The sequence below is a fragment of the Aspergillus piperis genome (genome assembly GCF_003184755.1).
Source record: "Aspergillus piperis CBS 112811 unplaced genomic scaffold BO85scaffold_4, whole genome shotgun sequence".
Taxonomy (NCBI): domain Eukaryota; kingdom Fungi; phylum Ascomycota; class Eurotiomycetes; order Eurotiales; family Aspergillaceae; genus Aspergillus; species Aspergillus piperis.
In genome coordinates this window covers 39,249-60,033 of record NW_020291594.1, presented here as the reverse complement: position 1 = coordinate 60,033, position 20,785 = coordinate 39,249, and the positions used below count along the sequence as shown (strand labels likewise).

At 50.4% G+C, this 20,785-nt stretch overlaps 3 protein-coding genes and 2 non-coding genes across 5 annotated transcripts; 2 read left to right on the top strand and 3 right to left on the bottom strand.

Annotated features, from left to right (window-relative positions):
* Positions 1-123: 123 nt before the first annotated feature.
* On the bottom strand, positions 124-1,950 carry mdm12 (ERMES complex subunit MDM12). Its single transcript, XM_025654666.1, has one exon. It carries the CDS (start codon positions 1,518-1,520, stop codon positions 213-215), a length of 1,308 nt encoding a protein of 435 aa, XP_025517991.1. The 5' UTR covers positions 1,521-1,950; the 3' UTR covers positions 124-212.
* Positions 1,951-8,824: 6,874 nt separating this feature from the next.
* Positions 8,825-9,034, top strand: BO85DRAFT_485230 (uncharacterized protein; the record flags this gene model as incomplete). Its single annotated transcript, XM_025663315.1, has 2 exons — positions 8,825-8,902; positions 8,954-9,034. The coding sequence occupies 2 exons, from the start codon at positions 8,825-8,827 to the stop codon at positions 9,032-9,034; spliced, it is 159 nt and encodes a 52-aa protein (XP_025517990.1).
* A 1,868-nt stretch (positions 9,035-10,902) lies between these two features.
* Positions 10,903-11,014, bottom strand: BO85DRAFT_t66. Its single transcript has one exon. It is a non-coding gene; the product is annotated as a tRNA-Leu (tRNA).
* Positions 11,015-13,930: 2,916 nt separating this feature from the next.
* BO85DRAFT_t92 lies at positions 13,931-14,047 on the top strand. The gene has a single exon. It is a non-coding gene; the product is annotated as a tRNA-Leu (tRNA).
* Positions 14,048-15,959: 1,912 nt separating this feature from the next.
* On the bottom strand, positions 15,960-19,308 carry BO85DRAFT_365296 (putative serine/threonine protein kinase (Kin4); the record flags this gene model as incomplete). The annotated part of the gene is made up of 2 exons (XM_025655735.1): positions 15,960-17,942; positions 17,995-19,308. 2 exons carry the CDS (start codon positions 19,306-19,308, stop codon positions 15,960-15,962), a joined length of 3,297 nt encoding a protein of 1,098 aa, XP_025517989.1.
* Between the last annotated feature and the right edge of the window lie 1,477 nt (positions 19,309-20,785).

Below are 20,785 nucleotides of genomic sequence, written 5' to 3'. Positions count from 1 at the left end.
CATGATTCTTCAATCGCTAGGGAGGAGAGATGCATGCGCTAATTTGGATATAAAACACTGCAGTCTTAGTGCCTGTTTCTGACAAATCGGTGGGCTCGAGGCGGTCTGGAGCACACGGTAGGACTCAAATAGTCGATCAAACCCTAAATCCTCACGGGTTTAGACCAATGCGAGTTGACAATGTTCTTCCGCGGCCCATATCTACAGCGCAACTAGACCAGGAATGTCCAGAAACTAGGATAGACGAGCTCCTCCTCGAATATCCGCCGCACCTGTGCGAGCACAAACCGTTCCACCTTGCCGACGTTCTTGAGGACTTGCTTGCCATCTTCTTTCCGGCCAATCTCACTTTCAACTCGGATTTCTTGCAGCAGTCCACCTTGCCGCTTTGCAGAGACGGTCGCATCCCCGCCAGAACGTGAATACTCGGCTTGAGCACCTACATCCGGCTGATCAGACCCAATCAACGCGTCCGCGTCTTCGGATGACAGGAAGCAGAAGTGGACCCGCTTGCGGATGTACGCGACCACTGCAACACCATCAAACGTGATCCCTGTAACATTTAGTTTCAAGGGTAGTCCAACGAAACTGGGCATGGGATAGTCCAGAAGAATTTCCGCTGTTAATGACAGCCGCACATCACCCGCGTATTTGGCATGGCACAGTACTTGGAAGTCCTCGGGCCGGCGCTCTCTCATTCGAGGAAATCGCAGAGGCTCTTCCGAAGTAGGGTCATCTAAATGCCCATGCTCTTCGGGGTGTGATCCATGGTCAGGACCGCCTGCTCCATCACCATTGTTCTTATTGGACCCGGACGGGTGAGAAGGTAACGTGCTGGATGTTGATGGTCGCGAAGTCGGATTACTGCTGTCAATGTCGGCTTCCGGACGCGATTGGTGGGCAGTAAAAATTGGAGGCGGTGGACGCCCCCTATTCCCAGGGCCCATCATCCCAGAATCATTCCATCCGCCTGCGAACGGGGATCCGCCTGCAACTGCAGCAAGGGGTGTCTGCGTTCCTGAAAGTCCACCAAGTGACATCAGATGGTAGCCTAGGGTCGATGTACCTCCGGGTATACCAGGAGTGCCGGAGCGGAAATGCGGGTTGAGATGGTCGCTAAGAGCTATGGGAGACCGCAAGGCCGAGGGTTGAAAGCCTTCGGTGAACGGATCACGCAGCGATTGATTTATCGCATTGTCGTCGCGGAAAGAGGATTCATTGAGCTCTGGATGAGTCCCATGCCACGGCGAACCGTGCCCGGAGACAAGCCCCTCGGATACATCAGACGCTTCATCATCTTCATCTTCTTCATAGAAGTCGGCGAACGGCTCGCAAAGGTCTTTGATCTCGAGCTCAGGCGGAATCGTCCCGAAGTCGAAAGAATGAACTTGCACTGATCGGATAAAGCGTGGTAGAGCAACCTGCTGGAACTTGTCATGAATGAAAGAGCGGATGCGCTCGGCCAGAGCCTCTCCGTCGGGACCGGAGGTCGCGGCGCCCCAGTCAACTTCTATGGACATTACATGTGCAAAACGGCCTTCTATCCGTGGGTGATGCCAGAGAGAAAGAGAGAAAAAAGGATTCGGAAATTGATTCTAGAACCCTGAAAGAGAATCTGAAACAAAGCGAGCACCAGGCCGATTAGCTTTTCCAGACCATTCTTGTCGGTGACGTCGAGAATCGGAGAGTCGGAGTTGGCGCTTGTTTTTGTCGCGCTTCGGCGGTTCTCGCAGCTGGTACGGGTCACGTGAGGTCACGACAACGTGACCGCCATCAATGCCCCAACGACAATCCAATGCTGCCACAATGCCTTCTTTTGGCCTCCAACGGTCACAATGGAGCCTGACAGTGACCAGACTTAAATTCTGGCTTTCCTAGGATTTACAAATGACCCTGGTACAAGTTTTGGTTGGCCTAAGCGGCGCAGTCAGTGCCCACACCGCTTTAGGTTTACTGTCCCAGCATTCTGGTTCCCCAGGTCCCTCCCGCCCATCGCCGGTCTAAGGGTGATGGCACAGCTCTGCGGCGCTGTTCTGAGCATTACTCAAGCGGTGTACACTGGCAGCGCAGGCCTGCTGCTCCAGGGGTCGCTCTGGGACCGCCGTACAACAATACTGTGACCAACAAGTGCTATTCATCGGCGCGGCTCGATCACGACTGAGCTAGGCTATCTGGGACCCAACACTGGCGAGTCTAGTACCAGCTACTATTGGCCTACTAAAGGACTTTCCCCTCTATAGAAGGGATGAACAGGTAAACCTGGCTTGCTAATGACCCCTCTCTTGTAACTTTTTAACTTTTACCCCCGGTATCTGCCTTGAAGCCTGACCAGGTTTAACAACCTGTTAATTTTACACCCCCCAGCCGATCCAAGTGCCGTATGCCCGCGTTTCTCTCAGAAACAGAGCAGCCGATAACACATGAAGACGCGAAGGGGGTACGCCACACAACACTGATTCCTCATGTGGTCGGAACAATGCTCCAGAAACCGTACACACCCATCACTTTGACGCTGTGTTCTTCTTTTCTACGCCAGCGAAGCCGGAGAAAAAGAGGGGCACAGCTACACTGCATTCAAATTTTCAAGCATTGTCGTTGGACACTGCAACCCCGACCTAGCGCCTGGCAGGCCCCAGTTGCACTGGATTTTCAGAATCCCCGATATACGCGCGGAGTTCCTACCCTTACTGGCTCCGAAACCCCCCATCCATCGGCGAGACTCGTTGGCACCAGTCAGCATCTCTTGCCACCGGACAACTCGCGTCTGTGCCCCATTTTCTGCATCTGATTTGCTCGTTGGACATCAGGTGATAAAAAGCGTATGCGGTGCTAATGCAGCCGGTGATGTGCGGTGCTAATCAGGGTCGAGGAGAATTTTCTCGTTAGTTGGTCCCCCCCTCTCGTGTAGGGTAGGAGGACCCATTGGAGCCTATCTGCATTCCGCGTACGCACACACACAAAATCGCTGCGAGACTTTTTCCCCTATACACCTGATGATGAAAATCGTAGATGAAAATTGTGGTGCAAAATGGAAGAGGAAGGAGAATCAACCGCATCGTTCCCCAGTATCTCCGAGAGTATTCCGGGATTTTTCCTCAGCAATGACAATGGTTTGCGCGGCAAACGTAACCATCGATGTGGAGGAATTCCCCATCCTGGTGACTCGCGCCACGAGGAAGTAGGGCGACAAAGGCAGCAGTGGTGGAGGATTTGTCACACCTAAGCGCCGTCAACCATGGTTCCATGGGCCGGATGGGTCTTGTCATAATCTACTAGTAGTCTAGTCGGCCCCTCCGAGTCAGTAGTTGGTTTTGGGTCCGACAGAATTGCCGCGCTGGTGTGAATCCTTTTTGTCTGTGTGTTCTCTCTTTCCTCGCATTGATCGTCTTCTGTCTTTTTCCCATGTGAAACCAAATGATGTAGATGGTGAAAATAAATTGAATGAGGGGAAAAAAGGATGGTCTTGTGCAAATCAAACCATATGATCAAGTTGCACCACATACTACTTACACTTTAATATAGTAACTTAGTATGAGATTACTAACAAGTAGGTAAGTTAAGTTAGTTAGAATAATAAAATTGAGGGTGGCACCAGCAAGGCATCCACATCTCGTGAACATCATCATCATCGTTACCATCATATGTAGTAGTAGGAATTAAATAGTCCCAATACTAAAGGATATAGTACTACTATCTAACCGTAGTGGATAGATTGGAAAGTATCAGCTGATGTACTACCTACTACGTAGCTATAAATCACACCAATCTACTCAGATCCCAATATAAATATACCTCAAATAAATAATATAGAAGAATAAAAAAATGAGCGTCACATAAAGCCAACAAGCGAACTAACTAAACTAACTAACTACTTGGTAGTCACAAGCAAACGACAACAACAACAACAACAACAACAGAGTTCCACACTTTACAGCAGAGCAAAGCACACACCCCAATGCAGCGCAATGCCAAGTTGCGAAATACTATCGAAGAGAGAGAGAGACAAGATGCCGCCGAGAAAAGAAAACAGGATGATGATGATGATGGAAATAATAAGCATGATGGGGTTTAGTGTTCCCTCCTGATGATCGACATGTGCCTCCCGAAAATAATAAACGAATCGAATCAAATCAAATCAAAGAATAGATTGAAAGGAACGGGAAGGAAGTGGTATGAAACGCAGGGAACAAAAACTAAACGAACTGACTAACTTATGCAGATGATGCAAATCTGGGGTGTGTGCGGCGATGAGGATGATGGAGCGAACAAAAGAAAGAAAACCGAAATGATCTCAATGACAACGACAGATTAGGATGATAACGATGATGAGAACAAAAAGACAAACAAACAGAATAATCATCAGGTGCGAGCGATGCCATTTCAAAACTTCAGATTGTCCTCCCTGGTGATTTTTTTTCTGACTTTATTTTTTCTTTGCAATTTTCAACAGGCTAGTCGCGAACAAAGGGAACCAAAATATGAAATCGAAAACTGAAACTCAAAAAGGGAAAATAAGGGGGAAAAAAGACGAAAAAAGAAACAGAAGATGCCAGATAACCGTCCGTCCCCATCTCAGATCCGGTTGTCACTTTTGTCTCAATATCCGCCCTCATTGTGTCTGCGCGCGAATATCCCCAGACAAGACACACACGAGGGCGGATATCGATAATGGGTGGAAAAAAAAAATCATTGTCATCGAAACAACCCAGATCTGGATCTCTTCTTCCCCTTCCTTCCTCTCATCATACCTGCTTACTACCTTACTATGCCGTTCAATCTAGCTAGTAAGGTAAAGTAGCAATCAACCCTGGGGCCAGAAACCGTTAGTTCACGAACGTATCCCTTCCCTTTTGTAGATGGATCTGGGGCTGGAAGTTAGGCGCGAGTGGATCTTCGGCAACTCACTAACCTGTGGCACCCACCCCCCCGGAGGAGGAAGGGGAAAGGGCATAGCATGGAACTATCTAGCCACCGTGGTTAGGGCAGTTGTAGCCCTCTCGGCGGCGGATCTGCTGTCTGACGCCAGTGCAGGAGGTGCCTCGCTTGGCGCAGTAGACGACATCACCCTCAGCGACAGTGCAGCCGCAGTCGTACTTGAAGAAGTACTGAGAGCACATAGTGGCGGCGGGAGGAAGACTGGAGAAGGGACTTGAAACTGGTGGATTTGAAGGTTTTCGTAGAGATGAGCACTTAGAAAGCGCGGGAGTAGAAGTAAATAGGAAGTAGAAGATTGTAAGAAGAGATTGACGTTTGAGAAGTTGTGGTCAGGCTGAGCTGAGCTAGCTGGATTGCTTTGCTTTGCTTGATTGCTTTGATGGATTGATGATGGTTCTGATTGTCCGATGGGGGAGTGCGAAGGGGGCTTTAAATAATTGAGAATGCAGTCTCCTGGACTACTGACCGGTAGTGGTGGTGGTAACAAGCGTTGGTACGTCCGTAGGAGGAGCAGTAAGTGTGGTTGTGGTGGTGGTGAGTCTCGAATCAGATTCCCAAATGATAAAGATGACTGCGGTTGACTGTGCCGCAACAACGCCAGTCTACGCCCACAATTGTTCAGTTGGCGTAGGGCCAGTTTGTGACTTAACCCGGCCAATCACGTTTAATGAAAATAATTTTTCTATGCAAAATTAAATGGCGGTTAAATAAAAAAATAAAATAATAAAATCATTTGTTGTGTTGTTGTGGCAGTGGTGGTAAGTTCGGGGGGGTTGTGGTGATCACATCGCAGCAAAAAGTGTCAAAAATGAATGGATGGATGACCGTCAGAAGAAGGTTAGGCAAGGAACGGGAAACTAACTACGGCTTGCATCTTGCTTTTTCTTCCTTTCTTTTCCCTGCACTCGGTTCTCTTTTCCCATTTTTTTGGGCTCAGCCCTCCCTCAACACGGACCAATAGAGCCGTTGAACCGGAGAATCCGTTGGTGATTCGATCTACATCACACTCGAATCATCCTTCCAAGTGAATTTTTTAATATAACAGTATCCCAACATATGATTCAGTCTGCATCTGCACCTCAATGCCTTTGGCTTTCCCCATGATGCTCCCCCTCCCTCCCAGTGGACTGGCGGCTATGCGAATCAGAAAGCCTGAGAGCACCCCCATCTGGGATCAGCCTGGGAAGGCATCTTTTCCAAAATAGGAAAATGAACGTGTATCTGACTAGCATGGTCATGCATCGGCTGAAAGTGATGTGAGCTCCTTGAGGATGGTGGGGGGGTAAAGGAACGCTTTAGACTTCCGCTGCTGCATCATGGGAAGGTTGACATCATCTTCACATCTACATGTCCTTCCTGCGGCAGGGAAAGACCCGTCAGGATATGCAGGCGCAAACCCAACAATTCAATTATCAAATCAGTCCCCGCAGACGACCAACAGTAGTTCGACTGCGAAGGGGGTCATGCTGCAGTCTAGAATGATTCCCGGACCAGAGCATCTGACGAATGCAAGACCAGAGAGGACCAGATCCACTCATCAAGGCGCACATCTGGCGACTGTTCTCTCGCTATCATGTGTCCTCGACACCGGATTGAACGGGAGTGGAGGAACCAGGATTGGCATGGCCACGGGCAGTCCAATATGATCGCGCCGATATCAGAGTTCGGGGAATCACCCCCACCAGCTTGGTCTGACCGTTTGGCACCTGGCGCTGTTTGGCTGGAGAAGGCTGCGCAGGATTAGTTGATCCATGAGCCACCTGCTCCTGTCAGGGGTCGCCGCAGTTCCCAAAAGCGCATCCTTTCCCACGTCAAACATCATCCTGCTGCGGGTCGCTGGGATCAACAAGGTGTGTCAGAGTCCCGGAGCCGACATGCGGAAACTAAAGAGATGAACATGCAAGAACTGCTGTGCCGTCACAGGCACGTTGGGTCATAGCTCTGACAGTGACCAATGTCTGAGCCCCAGAACCTTGACGCAGTTGGTGATATCAGTGACATCCACAAAGCCTGAACACAGAGCCTGACTGCCTTTCCCTCCTCTTGGCTCCAGTTGTTGGGAATAGCTCGGGGGCCAGAAGTTATGCGACATCAGCGCGAGCCAGCAACCGAGCGGTGCTTAGCTTAGTCCCCCATGGGACTGGGGGATTACGGGCGTTGGTGTGATAGTGAGCTAGGTCTGTCTACCATGGCCGAGGCTTACTGGAGTAAATCGGCAGTGCCAGCCAGACCGTCTCCGCCTATCGATTTTCCATGATCAACGACCAGCAGCTAGGCTGAATGGGAAATATCGGGCTGAGGCAGCGAGAACATGGAGTTCGCAAGGTCGGCACAGCACTTGCGGCGCTTTTTCCATGGGCCTCTGCATGTTTCACTGAGACCTTTCAGCCGCTGAGTGGCCGCGCCACTCAGGGCGATACGGCGCAGGGCCCGAAGGCGCTAAAACGGCGACAGTCGACAGGTTTCGACCAGCGGGCACGGCCATCTTTTAGCCGCCGTTGGCTCCCGGGAGGGGGAACGGCGCCGGTGATGGGACCGACGCGCGATGGTTCCTGGCCTGAACCTGGGTTTTGGCCTGTTCCTGAAGGGGGCTTGGTTTTCTAGTCGCTGTGGTTGATTCTTGCGCGCAGCTCATGTCAGCCACGTGATCCCGGGCTCGTTTGAGCCGCTTTGCTTGCTTGGCTTCATACTTCCTTTGATTTTTTTTCCCCTTCAGAGACTCCCTTCGTCTCGTTCTCACGCCTCGTTTTTATTCCAGGGAGAGGACCTACTAGTCGCATTAAATTATCCACTAGTCAGTCCTTTCACTTCAACCCTTTACCATGGAACCCTCCCCCGGACCACCATCTCCGCCCGTCGGGTGTTCCCAGCTTCCCGTTCCCTGAAGCTTCCGACTTCAACTCCGTGGTCTAGTCTTCTCCACGAGCAATGCTGTTTTCTAGCGGCTTCTTTGGCTTCTTCCAGGCAAGGGGGGAATGATTCAGATCATTTCAAATGAGAAGCAGATGTGGCTGCCCAGGTCAAGATTTCCCGAGGAAGGGAATTCTAAAAGGCGATCTCCGAGGGGAAGCAAGAAGTTGCAGCTGCGGGAAACAACCACGGAATTCCGGGGGGTGGTCATGTGGCCTGGGGAACATAACCAGAAATCCACGGGGAAAGAATAGAAAAAAAAAGAATGCGGCGACGACTTGGCAGTCCCGCTTCATTTTCCTCCCCAAGAATGGACCAAAACTCACTATGTTCCTGACGTTGCCTCTTATCGCCTCTTTTCTTCCACGTTCCTCAGAGCTCGTCACGGGACGGTTCGGTCTCAATCAATAGTGCCTTGGCCACGGCTCTTGGTTGCTGATCATCCGAGGCTGGGTTCGGAGTCGTGGCGGTCCTGATGCTTGTGTCGGGGACCCCCAGGCCCAGCTCGCCCAACCAGATCGTCCACCGCATCTTGCTCGGGTATGACTATTGCCAGAGCCAAGATATGCAAAGGAAGGGGGGATTTTCAAGGATGACGTTCTCAGCCCCTCCTTTGTGATAGTCCGTTTCGCAGGCATGTGAATTACAGCGTGTCCCCGGTCCACCGTCGGGTATGAGGAATAGGCAAGCCACTGCTTGTCCCTCCACTTATCTGCTTTCTGCAGCTGGGCTAGAATCGGTAGCTCGCCTGATCGACACCATCTCCGGTCAACCCCTCTTCCCTGCGATAATGGCTTGGCTGAGCTCTGCCATAGCTATATAAGGGTGGCCGATTCCAGCCGATGAAGTGCTCATCCATCCTCTTTCTTCCAAGCAACTCTGCAAGAAAAGCTCTCTCTCTACTTGATTCCAAGTCACTTCAAGACTACCATTTCATCTACTTCCAAAGACTCCTTGTCCGACTCATCCATCAAACACCATGTACTCCTACACCCCCACCTCCAAGTTCCTTGTCCTGGCCCCTACCGAGACGGCTCCTCTCTCTGCCTCGACACAGGTTCGTGAGCGCTCCAGCAGCCAGTCCTCTACGGCCAGCGGAACCACCCAGCGCCCTGGATTCAGTCGTCTCCCCAGCGGCTTCCTCTACCTGGGTGTCGACACTCGCGACGCCGCTTCGCCCAGCAACTAAGCTTCTGGCAATAGAAGCAGTTTCAATTCGACGAATCGCGCTGGACACGATTTCCTTGCCTCGCACCTCATCGTCTGACGGGAACCAAAGTCTCACCCCGCAGACCGAAGGAAGATCACTACTAGTTCTTGTCATGAATATCTGACGTTATTGGACGAGCGACCATTCGGGGGAAACGAAGTGCGGGGCCCGATGTTTTCTTTTTTTGGGGGGTTGCAAGATTCATTGCTTTTGCTTTTACCAATATTACTCTACGCCAAGTCTACATCTCATGTTCATAGCCTCTTGCACAATCACAATGATACCATACTCCTTGCCTGGGCCGCGCTGCCCAGACAATCCTGAATAACTGCCAAGGGTCCATTGATATGTGCCAAGCATTGTGCCATCAGATAAACCGTAGTTCCTGTTGCACAGCCAAGCAATGATAGATTCTGCCGATCAACCCTTTTTGGACCTGCCAAGCCAGCGTGACCCCTTGAATGATTTGCCTTGTAGTCTACGGTGTAAGATAAGAAGGGGGGGGGGAAAAAGTAAACATTAGGAGCAGCTGAACCCTGAACCTAGTAGTAGTCCTGTAATTAGTTAAATTAAACATGGCTGCACACCGTACGGCGTACTCCGTCCATGCGTCGGAGTAAAAGGGCCCGACAGGGTTCCAGAGATAACTAGTGGCCATGGCAGCTAGCAGATATGCTATCTAGACCAGACCAGACCAGAACGGCGCGATCTCAGATCTAGCCCCAGCCCCAGCCCCAGCCCCGGTGACAACTTGCAGTATGGATGTGCTGGTCACGGGGTCTGCACAGAACTGCAACTTGCCTCTCCGGATGCTGAGATACGTACATCCGCGGGCTGCTGCACCCAACTCAGCCCAACTCCCACACCTCTTGCTATGAAGTAGGATAATTCATTATTTATTGTTACTGACCTTCTTTTTTTCCTTGGTTTGTTCATCTATCTATACGATGATTCCACCAATGCTATATTCCTATTACCAAATCGAGTAAACTTACGCACGCACCCATGTAAGCATAATACCCATCTGCTATAGTAATATTGATAACGAGTTATATCATAATCCTAATGGTGATACACACCTTCAATGTCCTCCTTATCATCCCACTGACCACCCCCCTTCCTTCTCTAACCGAGCCCACACCTACATACATACTACATACACATTACAGAAACAAATGCATCCGGATATGCATGTCCGCGTATGTCTGCACACCGGACTTGGCTGTCCATGACACATACTACTGACATACTTGGATATTCCAGTCTACCTTGGGGGTAGTACTCCATGATTGGAAGAGCTTATGTTTACGAGACTATACTACGGAGTAAATAACCCTTTTATCCGAGCTACGACCCTCCCCTTCCCCTCGGATTTGATTGTCATTATGCAGGATGATGGACAAATGGATGGATGGACGGACGGTGTTTCACCGAGATGATCATCAATTACTTGCTTTTCTTCCTGATTCTTCTTGATTCGTTTGCTTTCCTCCTGTAGAGAATTTCCGGTCGGTGAAGGCAGCTAGTTAACTATTGATGGGATGATATGACATAAGAAATAAGTAGGTTTCTTTTCTAGTATTATTGTCGTTTTGGACTGGATGATGGTGTGGTGTGGTGGGGGAGGGTAACGCTTATGCTTACTTATGGTTATGCTTACGCTCATGTTAAGGTTTATGTCCGTGGCTGGCTGGCGAGAAAGAGTGTTTTTGTTTGGCAAAAAGGAAAAAATAAAAATGATGATGACAATGGCAAATGTAGAAAGGATTAACAGCCACGCCATCTCCCCCCACGTCAACAATAAGACATATCATATCGATCGGTGTGGGAAAGTGCAAAAAAGGAAATGACAAGAGTGGGATTCGAACCCACGCCATCTTACGATGATCAGGAAGCTGTAAAGCTGGGTATTAAGGTGGACCTTAACCTGACGCCTTGGACCAACTCGGCCATCTTGCCTTGAGATGATATTTCAGCCTGAGTTTATGCTATATGAGCCTAAACGTAGGAAGGTGTGTAACTTTAGTGTTGTATACATGTAATATAGTCGGTTCTAGATAAGGTGGTTGTGGGTTGAGTTAGTGGTGGGAAGGAATTTGTCGGTGTTGTACGTATGTTAGGGTAAGTAGCTTATGGTTATTTAGTTGCTAGTAGAGTATGGGAAGGGAGTTTCATTTATTGCTTTGGTACTAGTGGTAATAGTATGATATATGATCCAGATCGGAGCGGGGATGCCATGATGCCTAGAGATTTAATCAAGACCATGGTTGATAGAGGTTAATAGCAACCCCACTAACCGAAGATGCAGAACTATCTTTGCATATCATCTGATATTATTACTAGAATACACAGAAGCGAGTGGCTTCGCCCATTGTTCCCCGATAGGCTCTATAATCTTGTTGTGGTGGTTAGTGTGGCGGCTACAGCGTTCCGCATCGCTTCATTCCAGGTATGACTGGCCATACATGAAATGAGGGAAGAAGAGGAATATTGGAAGTTGGAGTTCAAGAAGGGTACTTGGTAAATCAGTAGGAAACGGGCGGATAAGGAGCTGGGAGAGTCTGATGGTTGTGATCATGTGCCGTGTAGTAAGGTTACTACTAAGTTTCTTGATAAGGTGCCTTCTTCCTCATTGCCGTCTTCATTCGTGGAGTAATAGCGTCGTCTGTGGGTGCGACTGTAGCATTCCAGATTCTTGTTTTGCTTTAAATGTCGTTCATTCTATGCATAGAATGACTTCGGAGCCAAATGTGTATTCTTTCGTCAGCTGTCAAAGTTTGCAAGTGGTTTGATGAGTGTTGATTAAAAATGGTATTAATTTGATCCGAGCAGCCCGTAACTTTGACGATCTCGCCATAGTCCTCTTCCCCAAGTCCCAAAGGATAATTATCTGTGCCACTTGAGGAAGTTCTTCACCTTGCGCTCTGGGGTATGTATATCAAGATATTCCACATAAGCTTTGCAGCCACAAACGGCAGTCGGCCAATGCTGCTAGTATGTACCCTGGCAACAAAGTAATACTTCGAAAGACCGAGTCCATCCAAGTAATACCTGGAAACTGACCGAACAGACCTGTCTGGTCTTCGCTCCCGTTTGTAACCCGAGCTCGCCATATCATGATAGGTAGGTATCATAAACAAGTATTCATTTCAGCCCGTCAGCCGATACCTGGAGATATGGGCTCCTAGAAAAGGGTCGATTTGGTAGCTTGGCCCATATGTTTTGCTGTTGTGAAACCGACTATAGGACGGAGAAGAATCACGCTGTTCAGCCATTCTGGTGTTTCTTTCAGCTTTATTGATAGTATCGCCGACCAGATATTATATGAGGGGTGCCGACGCAGCGATAGCCTTAATTACAGCATAACAGCCAGCACGGTCATCTAGCAAGTTTCGATGTCTTATTGGCAAAGGCATACGTGGAGAAATAAGATAAGCGGCATAACGCCATTTCCTAGTGCTGGAGCAAACGTCAGCATATGCACTCTTGGCGGGCCGTCTCACCAGCTCCAAGCAGGAAGATTACATACTTTTCTTGGCGTTTGTTAGCATATTTCGTTGTTTTTGTTGGCTCAAACACCTGTCCCTCCGTTGTCTTGGTTTGAAGTGTCTCTTTCGGACATGCGAATACTTTAGTTATGTATAAGACCCTCTTGGGGTTGGATCAAGGTAGTACCGATTACTCCAGGCATTCGCTGGTGGGGGGTAACGCCATAGTAGAGCAAAGCCAGTGGCTTAATATTATGAGCAATGTATTGTATATGGTATAGTCATATATCATATTTAAGAAGAGATGTCAGCCATTCGTTGTACTCTTCTAGCCAGATGGCCCAACGAATCGAGTGAAGATACTGGTAGATAGACTTTATTGAGCAGAGGATGATTTCCTAAGGAGACAAGAGAGATAATAGGGGGAAAAAGCACGAGAGGCGAGAGGAAAATGGCTGTTTATATACTACAGGACCGAGCAGCGATTAGTCGCGAATCCGGACCACACTATGTGAATCTGTATACAATACTGTGAATACGAACTGAAGACGAAATGAATGCTATCTTAACACGGTGAAGCAGTAAGAAGAAATAGAGAGGAAGTGTATCACTACAGAATGCAGTGACCGCAGATATCACATCACTCAGCTGTACAAAATTCACATGGCCGCTCATACATATACGAAGCTTCGTCGAGCCCTACTTGAGCCGCATCCGAAGCCGTTGCGAAGGAATGAACCTGGTAGGCGTAACGTTTAGCGCCATTCAATCAGGCTGTTCAGAGTAGATAATTAGCTATTGAAGTATAATTAGAATTTCTTATACTCCGTACTACACAGCCTTAAACTAGCGATATACTAACAAGCTCACCTGACAGTAGATGGTGCGTCTGATCCTATCCCGGTAGAACATCTCGGCTCTTTGCACCAATCACACCCTGGATCTGCGAGACTTCGGCTATATTGAAACCACTACAGGGCACTGCTAGTTAACTAACAGCCGTCGCTTGCATGGCAGCGATGAAACCAGACAGATGCTACTTATTGACTAGTATGAGCTAATGTTGCTGACCATCATGCTTGCGACCATCGCGCTCCAACTAACATCATGAACATAAATATTTCACAGACGGGATGTCAAGTTGGTAGTAAACTACTAGTCCGAAACACCGATTGAACATCCGACCCCGACCCCAAGAGATGATACAATCGCAGTGGATCCTAATGTGAAACTAGCGCGAATCACGCAACTCGGGCTGTACTATCCAGCAGACTAGTCTGGACTATCGAAACCGGAGGGTTGACAAGTCAATGATGGTAAGGGTCTGCCCCAGTTTATTCTCCGATCCACTAATAATACATTAAATCCGAGGATATTACATGAACAAGGCAAGATGGCCGAGTTGGTCCAAGGCGTCAGGTTAAGGTCCACCTTAATACCCCAGCTTCATTCAAAGCTTCCTGATCATCGTAAGATGGCGTGGGTTCGAATCCCACTCTTGTCATTTCCTTTTTTTCTTTTTGAATATATATAATAATATCATCACCACGAACTGACTACTGAGTGTGTATTATTCTGTTTTCATGTCCATTGGTTATTTATTCACTTCTATTTTATTTTATTCTTTCCGAACTCTTGCCGATGGGCTTTTAGTAGATAGATAGATGCATGGCTTATCTCATTGTGCTATTCCAGGTCACATATCATCTATCATACATCGCGTCTAGCCTAACGCCTGGAAATGGTAACGTGTCTTGTGAGCAATCAGTAACTAAGTAGATAGATACATAACTGCCGTGGGGGTTAGTTAGTTAGTTAGCTAGTTACTCACTCGCAAGGCTGACTGAACGACAAATATCACATCACATCATTCACACATACACAACACACACCCTCATCACTATCCACACCAACCACACTAACATACACGATGCATCCATCCCAACGAAACGACCACCACGTTGGGGTCCAAAATTTATTGTAATTCTCCCCTATCAACTATCCATTTTCCCTAAAATCTGATCTACTCAGTACTAGCAGCTAGTGCTCGACAGTTCAGCCAGGGTATGAAGCAAGTAGATAAATGCCGCAAAGTACTAAACTAAAACTAACAGCATGACCCGGTCCCAGATGGACTAAGCGATCATGCAAAGTAAGCACAGCGGTTGTTTCAGATATAGTTCAAGAACAGAGACGGCAGTCGACTTACTGTACTCACTCACTCACTCACAGACCACATGCAAATAAGACGGGCCACTGGCTGCATGATCATCGTTATCGCTGGGTCTATCTAGTTAGTTGGTTTCAGGTACAGCCTCAGCTGAGAGGGTCATCTGTAGATGTTGAGATAGTGGGGATGAAAAGAGGGGTAGAGGACAAGACAAGGATACGTCTAAGCCACGACTCCGTTTCTTTCTTTCTACTTCTTCGATGGGCTGAAGTTGGCTGCAGCTACGGCTACTATCAATAGATGCGGGCAAATAGATGGGGTATCCGCTCACGCTAGACAGGGATTCTGCAAAGCCCCAATTACTATCAATCAAGGGTTGTGGATCACACTATACTCTGAATTGTGGCCCCCAAGGGCATGATGTTATGGAAATAGATGCTAGGGTAATCGACATGCGCTCAATGCACTGGTAATGCTCCAACCAAGTCATCCTCACCACCGGTTCAAAACAAATACCACATCAAAATCGACAGAGGCCGGGTTGTGTGATCACAAGAAACGTATTAAATTAACCACAAAATAATCCTGATCAATAGGAATGTAAATAGCCGTAGCACACCAAGGACACCACGTCCGAGAAGAAGTAATGTAGAGAATAAAAAATGCGCAATAATCAATGGGGGAGTCAGAAAAAAATCAATTTACAATCAGTACTATAGTGACAGGGAAAGGAAAACGAGAATTTGAACAAAGGAAATAAGGCTTTATGGAAAACAGGGGAAATTCGAATGCGAGATAGGGATATGTATGCGGGAACAAACGGTTGCTGGTACAATGCGAGGACAATTCGATAGCTGCAAGCAACAGAAGGGACGAATTTTGCGTGGGTATCACGGGGGTATCCAATTAACCATTTTGCTCTTCAATGCCGATTTCCAAGAGCTGGTCGCCTCAAATGCCACCTCAAACAAGAGGCTCCAATCGAGACCCGTCATTCCGTCGAACCCGTCCTCACTTCGAGAGGATCCTGGGTCTGCGGCGAATGCCAGAGCACCTGCGTCGCCTTCCTGGGCATTGCCATACGTTCAATTCCCGAATCGCAAGCAGGTAATGAGACGGGGACTGCTTGTCATTCGTCATTGTTCGACCGCGGTAACCAATTCTACACTGACCGGCTATGTCGCGTTCAGTGTGTTGTATTGTGACAAGATATTAGTAGATGAGCTCCAAGACCAAGAATGCCAGCCTATCGGTCATCGCCGGCTCTCGACTTGGCTCGCCGACGGAAGAAATCCATTACTTTTCTGGCGGCGCCAGAGCTGCCAGGCCGGTGCGCCAAGTCGCGTTCGTACTCGTAGGCGTCTGCGAACTTCCGGTGGTTCTTGGGTAAGACGCCAGTCCCTCGCCCAGGTCGACCAGCCTGCATTGACGGCCGTGGCGTCTTATCGTACGGGGCGGAGTATTCCTCGTAGTGGTTGGGTGCCGAGTGGTTGGCGTACTGGTTGCGATAATAATGATCGTTCTCATTCTGATACACTTGCTCGGCCGAGGTCGCGCTGTAAGAGGTCGGCTGGTATATTCCAGACTGGTTCGAGTGTAGTACGGCAAATTGTTGGTCAATCCGGGCCTGGTAGTTGATGGGTTCGTCCTGGGTCAGGATTTCGTCTCCCGGAGCACCCTCAGGCGCCGCTCCGATGGCATCCTGTGTCCCATAGCTTGCAGCGCGCGAACGCGCCTGCATTGCGCTGGTCGACGGACGTGGTTCGACCCGGTTTTCCGTCGAACGGTCTGTTTGCGACTCTTCATCAGGAGTTTGCGATCTGCTGGAAGAGAATCCTTTCAGGGAGAATGATGGCGGTAGGAATGAGAACCTTCGAGGCCGGCCTTCCGTGCCAGATTCACTAGTCTTGCGGTTATATCCATATTGCATGGAGCGTCGCGAATCCATCGACATCCGGGTGTCATCCCCACCGTATGGTTCCTTCATACTCGTAGGCGGATAACGCTTGCCATTCTTCTGTCGAGGACCGCTACCCTGTCCTCCCCGCCCTCCGAAAATGGAACCAGAGCGGCCAAACAGCTTCTCGCCAATGCTTGATACCGTGTTGGATCGCTTGTGGCCCTTCGGGGGTTCTTGTCGGGGTGTCGTGTTGAACTTGGCCGGTAGTTGCTGTGTACTTGGTTGACCAATGGACTGTTGGGACGACGAATCTTGCTGGAGAGGGGCGGAGATAACGTATTGCTTGCTCTTTGGCTGTGCGAGCCGACCCTGGGCGTTCGTAGCGGCCACAGTTGGCGCAACCGGCTGTCCATAAGAGCCTCGTGATGGCAAACGACCGGCGTTGAACGAGGCCATGGAGCCGCCGGTAGTGGGGCGGGTGGCATGGGTCGCAGATGTTGGTGCCGTCCCAGTGAGTGCAGAAGTATCGGACGTTGAGCGAGGCAAGTGCCCAGGAGCAGGTGCCGGCGCCGGGCCAGCGGCTGCCTTTGGCTCTCCAGTCCGCACGTTGGACGCGCCAGACATATCACGGGCCAGGGTGCCCGAAGGCATATTAGGCACGATGGGCCGACTATTTGACCTGGCTCTCGTCGGTCGAGGCTCCGACGGCCCAGCTGGCTCCGCGATACCTGCATCCACTCCGGTAGGGGGGACCTCGCCCCGCGCAGTTTGAGACTGAGGTGCAACATATTCGACCTGCACGGTTCGTCGTTTGGTGTCTCGAGGAGTCTTGGACCGTTCGGCGGCCTGCTCTTGGGAAATGTCTCCTGCATGGTGGATCAGTCCTCCCACCGAGGGAACAGGGCTATTGTTGTATGTCTTCGGAGGCTCCCGAACGGATGCGCTGCGTGCCAGCGACGGCACTTCCTTGTGCGGTTCTGCCCGAGACACCGGGTTAGTGACAGAGCCTGCAGGATTCCTGGCGAGATCCATACCCTGAGTGACGGTGGTTGTGGCAATGTCCGCAACCTTGGTCGTGCTGCTCGTGATGTGGGAAACAATATGCGAGTACTCGCTGAGCCAGCTGTGCCGGGCCACCTCAAACAGGTCTGCACGCTTCCGAGGATCAGGCACCAATATCCGCCGCAGAAGATCGCGAGCGTGGGGGGTCACATATTCCGGGAATGTAAGAGGGGTAGTGACAATGTACTTGTACAACAAGTTGATGTTATCACCGTCCGGGTTCGCCGGGTCATCATCGAAGGGCAAATATCCCGCGAGCATAGCATACTATGAATCAATTAGCGCGGTGCAATGACTATGATACGAGAGGGTCACTCACCAAAATCACACCACAGCTCCACACATCGACCTTGCGCCCAGTGTATAGCGAGTCGCTGACCACGAGCTCTGGCGCGGCATAACAAGGACTTCCACAACTGGTCTGCATCAGATCACCTCGCCTCAAACCCTTGGCATTGGGCCTGTCCAAGCGCATCCGCTTAACGAATTCCTTGTTCGTCAGGTTATATTCGATCTCATCACCCAATTCGTCCATGGGGTCGAACGTATTCGCAAAGCCAAAATCGGTGATAATGATGTTGCGATTCCGGTCCAGCAACAGGTTCTCCAGTTTCAAGTCACGATGGACAATACCCTTCTTGTGAAGATACCCCACACCCGAAACGAGTTGCGCAAACAGGCGACGAGCGGCATTGTCCTTGAGGTACCGATTGTTCAGAATATGGTCAAAGAGCTCACCCCCAGAGGCGTACTCCATGATAATACCGATGTGACGGTCCGTCTCGACCATCTCGTGGAGCCGAACGATGTTCGGGTGAGCGAGGTCGCGCAAAATTGAGATTTCGCGGTAGATCTTGGGTAACCGGCTAGGATTTGACCCAAGAGACTCCCTGCGGATGAGCTTGATGGCTACCTGTATGGTGCCGTCTCTCTTCCACCCCAATTTCACTTTGCCAAACTCGCCCTCACCCAGCGTCTGCCCAAGAATGTACTGGCCAAACGTCGTCTCCTTGCGCTTGACAGCATGATCCGAGTAGTCGTGCCGGCTTCGTAGTCCACCTCGACCTCCATCATCCACACCATCGCTTCCTACCAAGCCCAACCCGGATGCTGGAGCGCTCTCCGTCGATGGGGATACCGACGAGCCGGCCTGCCGGACCTGCTCCCGTTCGATGTCCACAGACGGATCACTCACCAGGACCTGATTGAGTACTGCGCTGGACTCCTTCTGTAGCTCGCCCTGGCCTGCATAACCTTCCATGTTATCCTCCGAAGACAGTGCCCCCGGCGCGTGGGAGCTCGGACCCTGCGGGTATTCCTCGGGCATGTTCACCGGGCGAAATTGGCTGTCCTCCCCCTTCCTCTCACGGTGGCTTGCACTCCGGTCATCGGCTTTGTTCTTTCCGTGACGAGAACTCGAGGACTTTTCGGCGGAGGATGAGGAGGGTTTTGCACTGGAACCATGGTGACCGCGGTGGGTTGACGACGTCCTCGGCGGCGGGACGGGCGGAGCACCCAGTAGGTCGGGGTAAACGGGAGAGCGGTTGTTGTCCTGCTCGGACGGCGCTGCGGGTGTCAAGGCTGGGGATGCATGGGTGGTGAGCGGCAAGGACTGCGATTGGGAGTCGTTCATAGCCGAAAGAAGCTGTCAGGACCGAAGAGGAGGCTAGCTGCTGAGCCGTTAGCACTACACGGATTGCGCTGTGTGACGCTCCATCGCGGCGACTGTCGCGCCGACGCTGACAGCGGAGTTGCGGCGCATATATCGGAATGACGGAGCTGGAGGGGGAGGAATGTGGACAGGAGCAGCCACGGGGGAGGGGCAGACCAATGTGGAATCTCGGCCAACAGTGTAGGGCAGCACGTCACATACCTTCGTTTATTGAAGACGCAGCAGAGCCTTTGAGATGAGGACTGCTGCGTTTGCGGTCCGGGACAGCCTCTTCAGGCAGACGCGAGACGGCAGATGAGCGATCACCTCGGTTCGCTCTGATGGAGCAATTGCGATCGGCGAGCTGAAGTCCGACACGTCCAAGCCCTCCAGAGGGAGATAAAAGAGGACGTCGTTGTTTTTCGTTTTTACTATCTGTTTGTGGGGGGGAGACAGTGACCGATCAATCCGGAGCTAAAGGGTTCCGGTCGGGCAGCTGAGCTGTTGTCTCTCGAGTCAGTCTCAGTCATCGGAGGTCCCATTCGAACCACCGATAAGGGATGAATGGTTTAGGGAAACAACTGACAGGGTAACTGGGTCACCGACAAAAGCAGAAAGATGTTGGTATAAAGGACACCAGGTCGATTAGAAGCAGCAGAATATTAGTGCAAAGCGACGTCGGCGAAAATAAAGAAGAGGAAGCTAGTCAATACTCGCGTTTGTCAAAGAAACGCATAAGCTGCTGCTTGTTGTGGATTTTGAATTTTCTTTCTTTTTTTTTTCTTTTTTGATTTCTTGCGAACCCCTGGTAATATTGATGGATCGCAGCAAGAAGGGGGGGGAAATATCTGCACTGCAGAATTGACTCTTAGACCTTGGCCTCTTCCCACGAGTAATGGCTACCCAGGTGGGTAATGGGTTGAAGAGGGAGGGGGGGGGGAAGAGAGTCTGCGGCTCGAGAGATTGAGGAATTGGAGATCGGAGGGACGAGACCGACGCGGGCGGGAAGGGGAGAGCAGCAGCAGCCTCGGGAGAGACGCGAAATTAACCACCACGAGCCACTTTCTTACTTTAGCACGATGGACAGTCGACGACGGGAAAGCTCGCTTTGGACCTTTTCCCAGTTACGGCACCAGTTTCAACACTTCCGAGGGAATTGACAAGGCAGAGTGTATGCTACTTTGAATAGCATGATCAACAAGGAAGGGGAAATTGGGGAGAGGAGGGGGGGGGTGTGGATGGAAGGGAAGAGGGAAGAGCGAAGATGCAGCAACACGCAGCAAGCCAGCAGCCAGCAGTAGTTGCTTGAGCAGCGGTAGCAGTAGCGTCGCGACAAGAGGGGTGCTTGAAGCCTGGTGTGGAGTTGTCGTCCGTCTCTGGATCGGGGAGCGGACAGGGGGGGCGCGGCGCGAGGGGAGCAGGAAGACCGGCGGGATCAAAGGACCCAGGGGGGGGGGGG

What these genes read in the sequence shown, in the direction of transcription:
- mdm12 (XM_025654666.1), bottom strand. Translation starts at nt 1,520, where the DNA reads ATGTCCATAGAAGTTGACTGGGGCGCCGCGACCTCCGGTCCCGACGGA.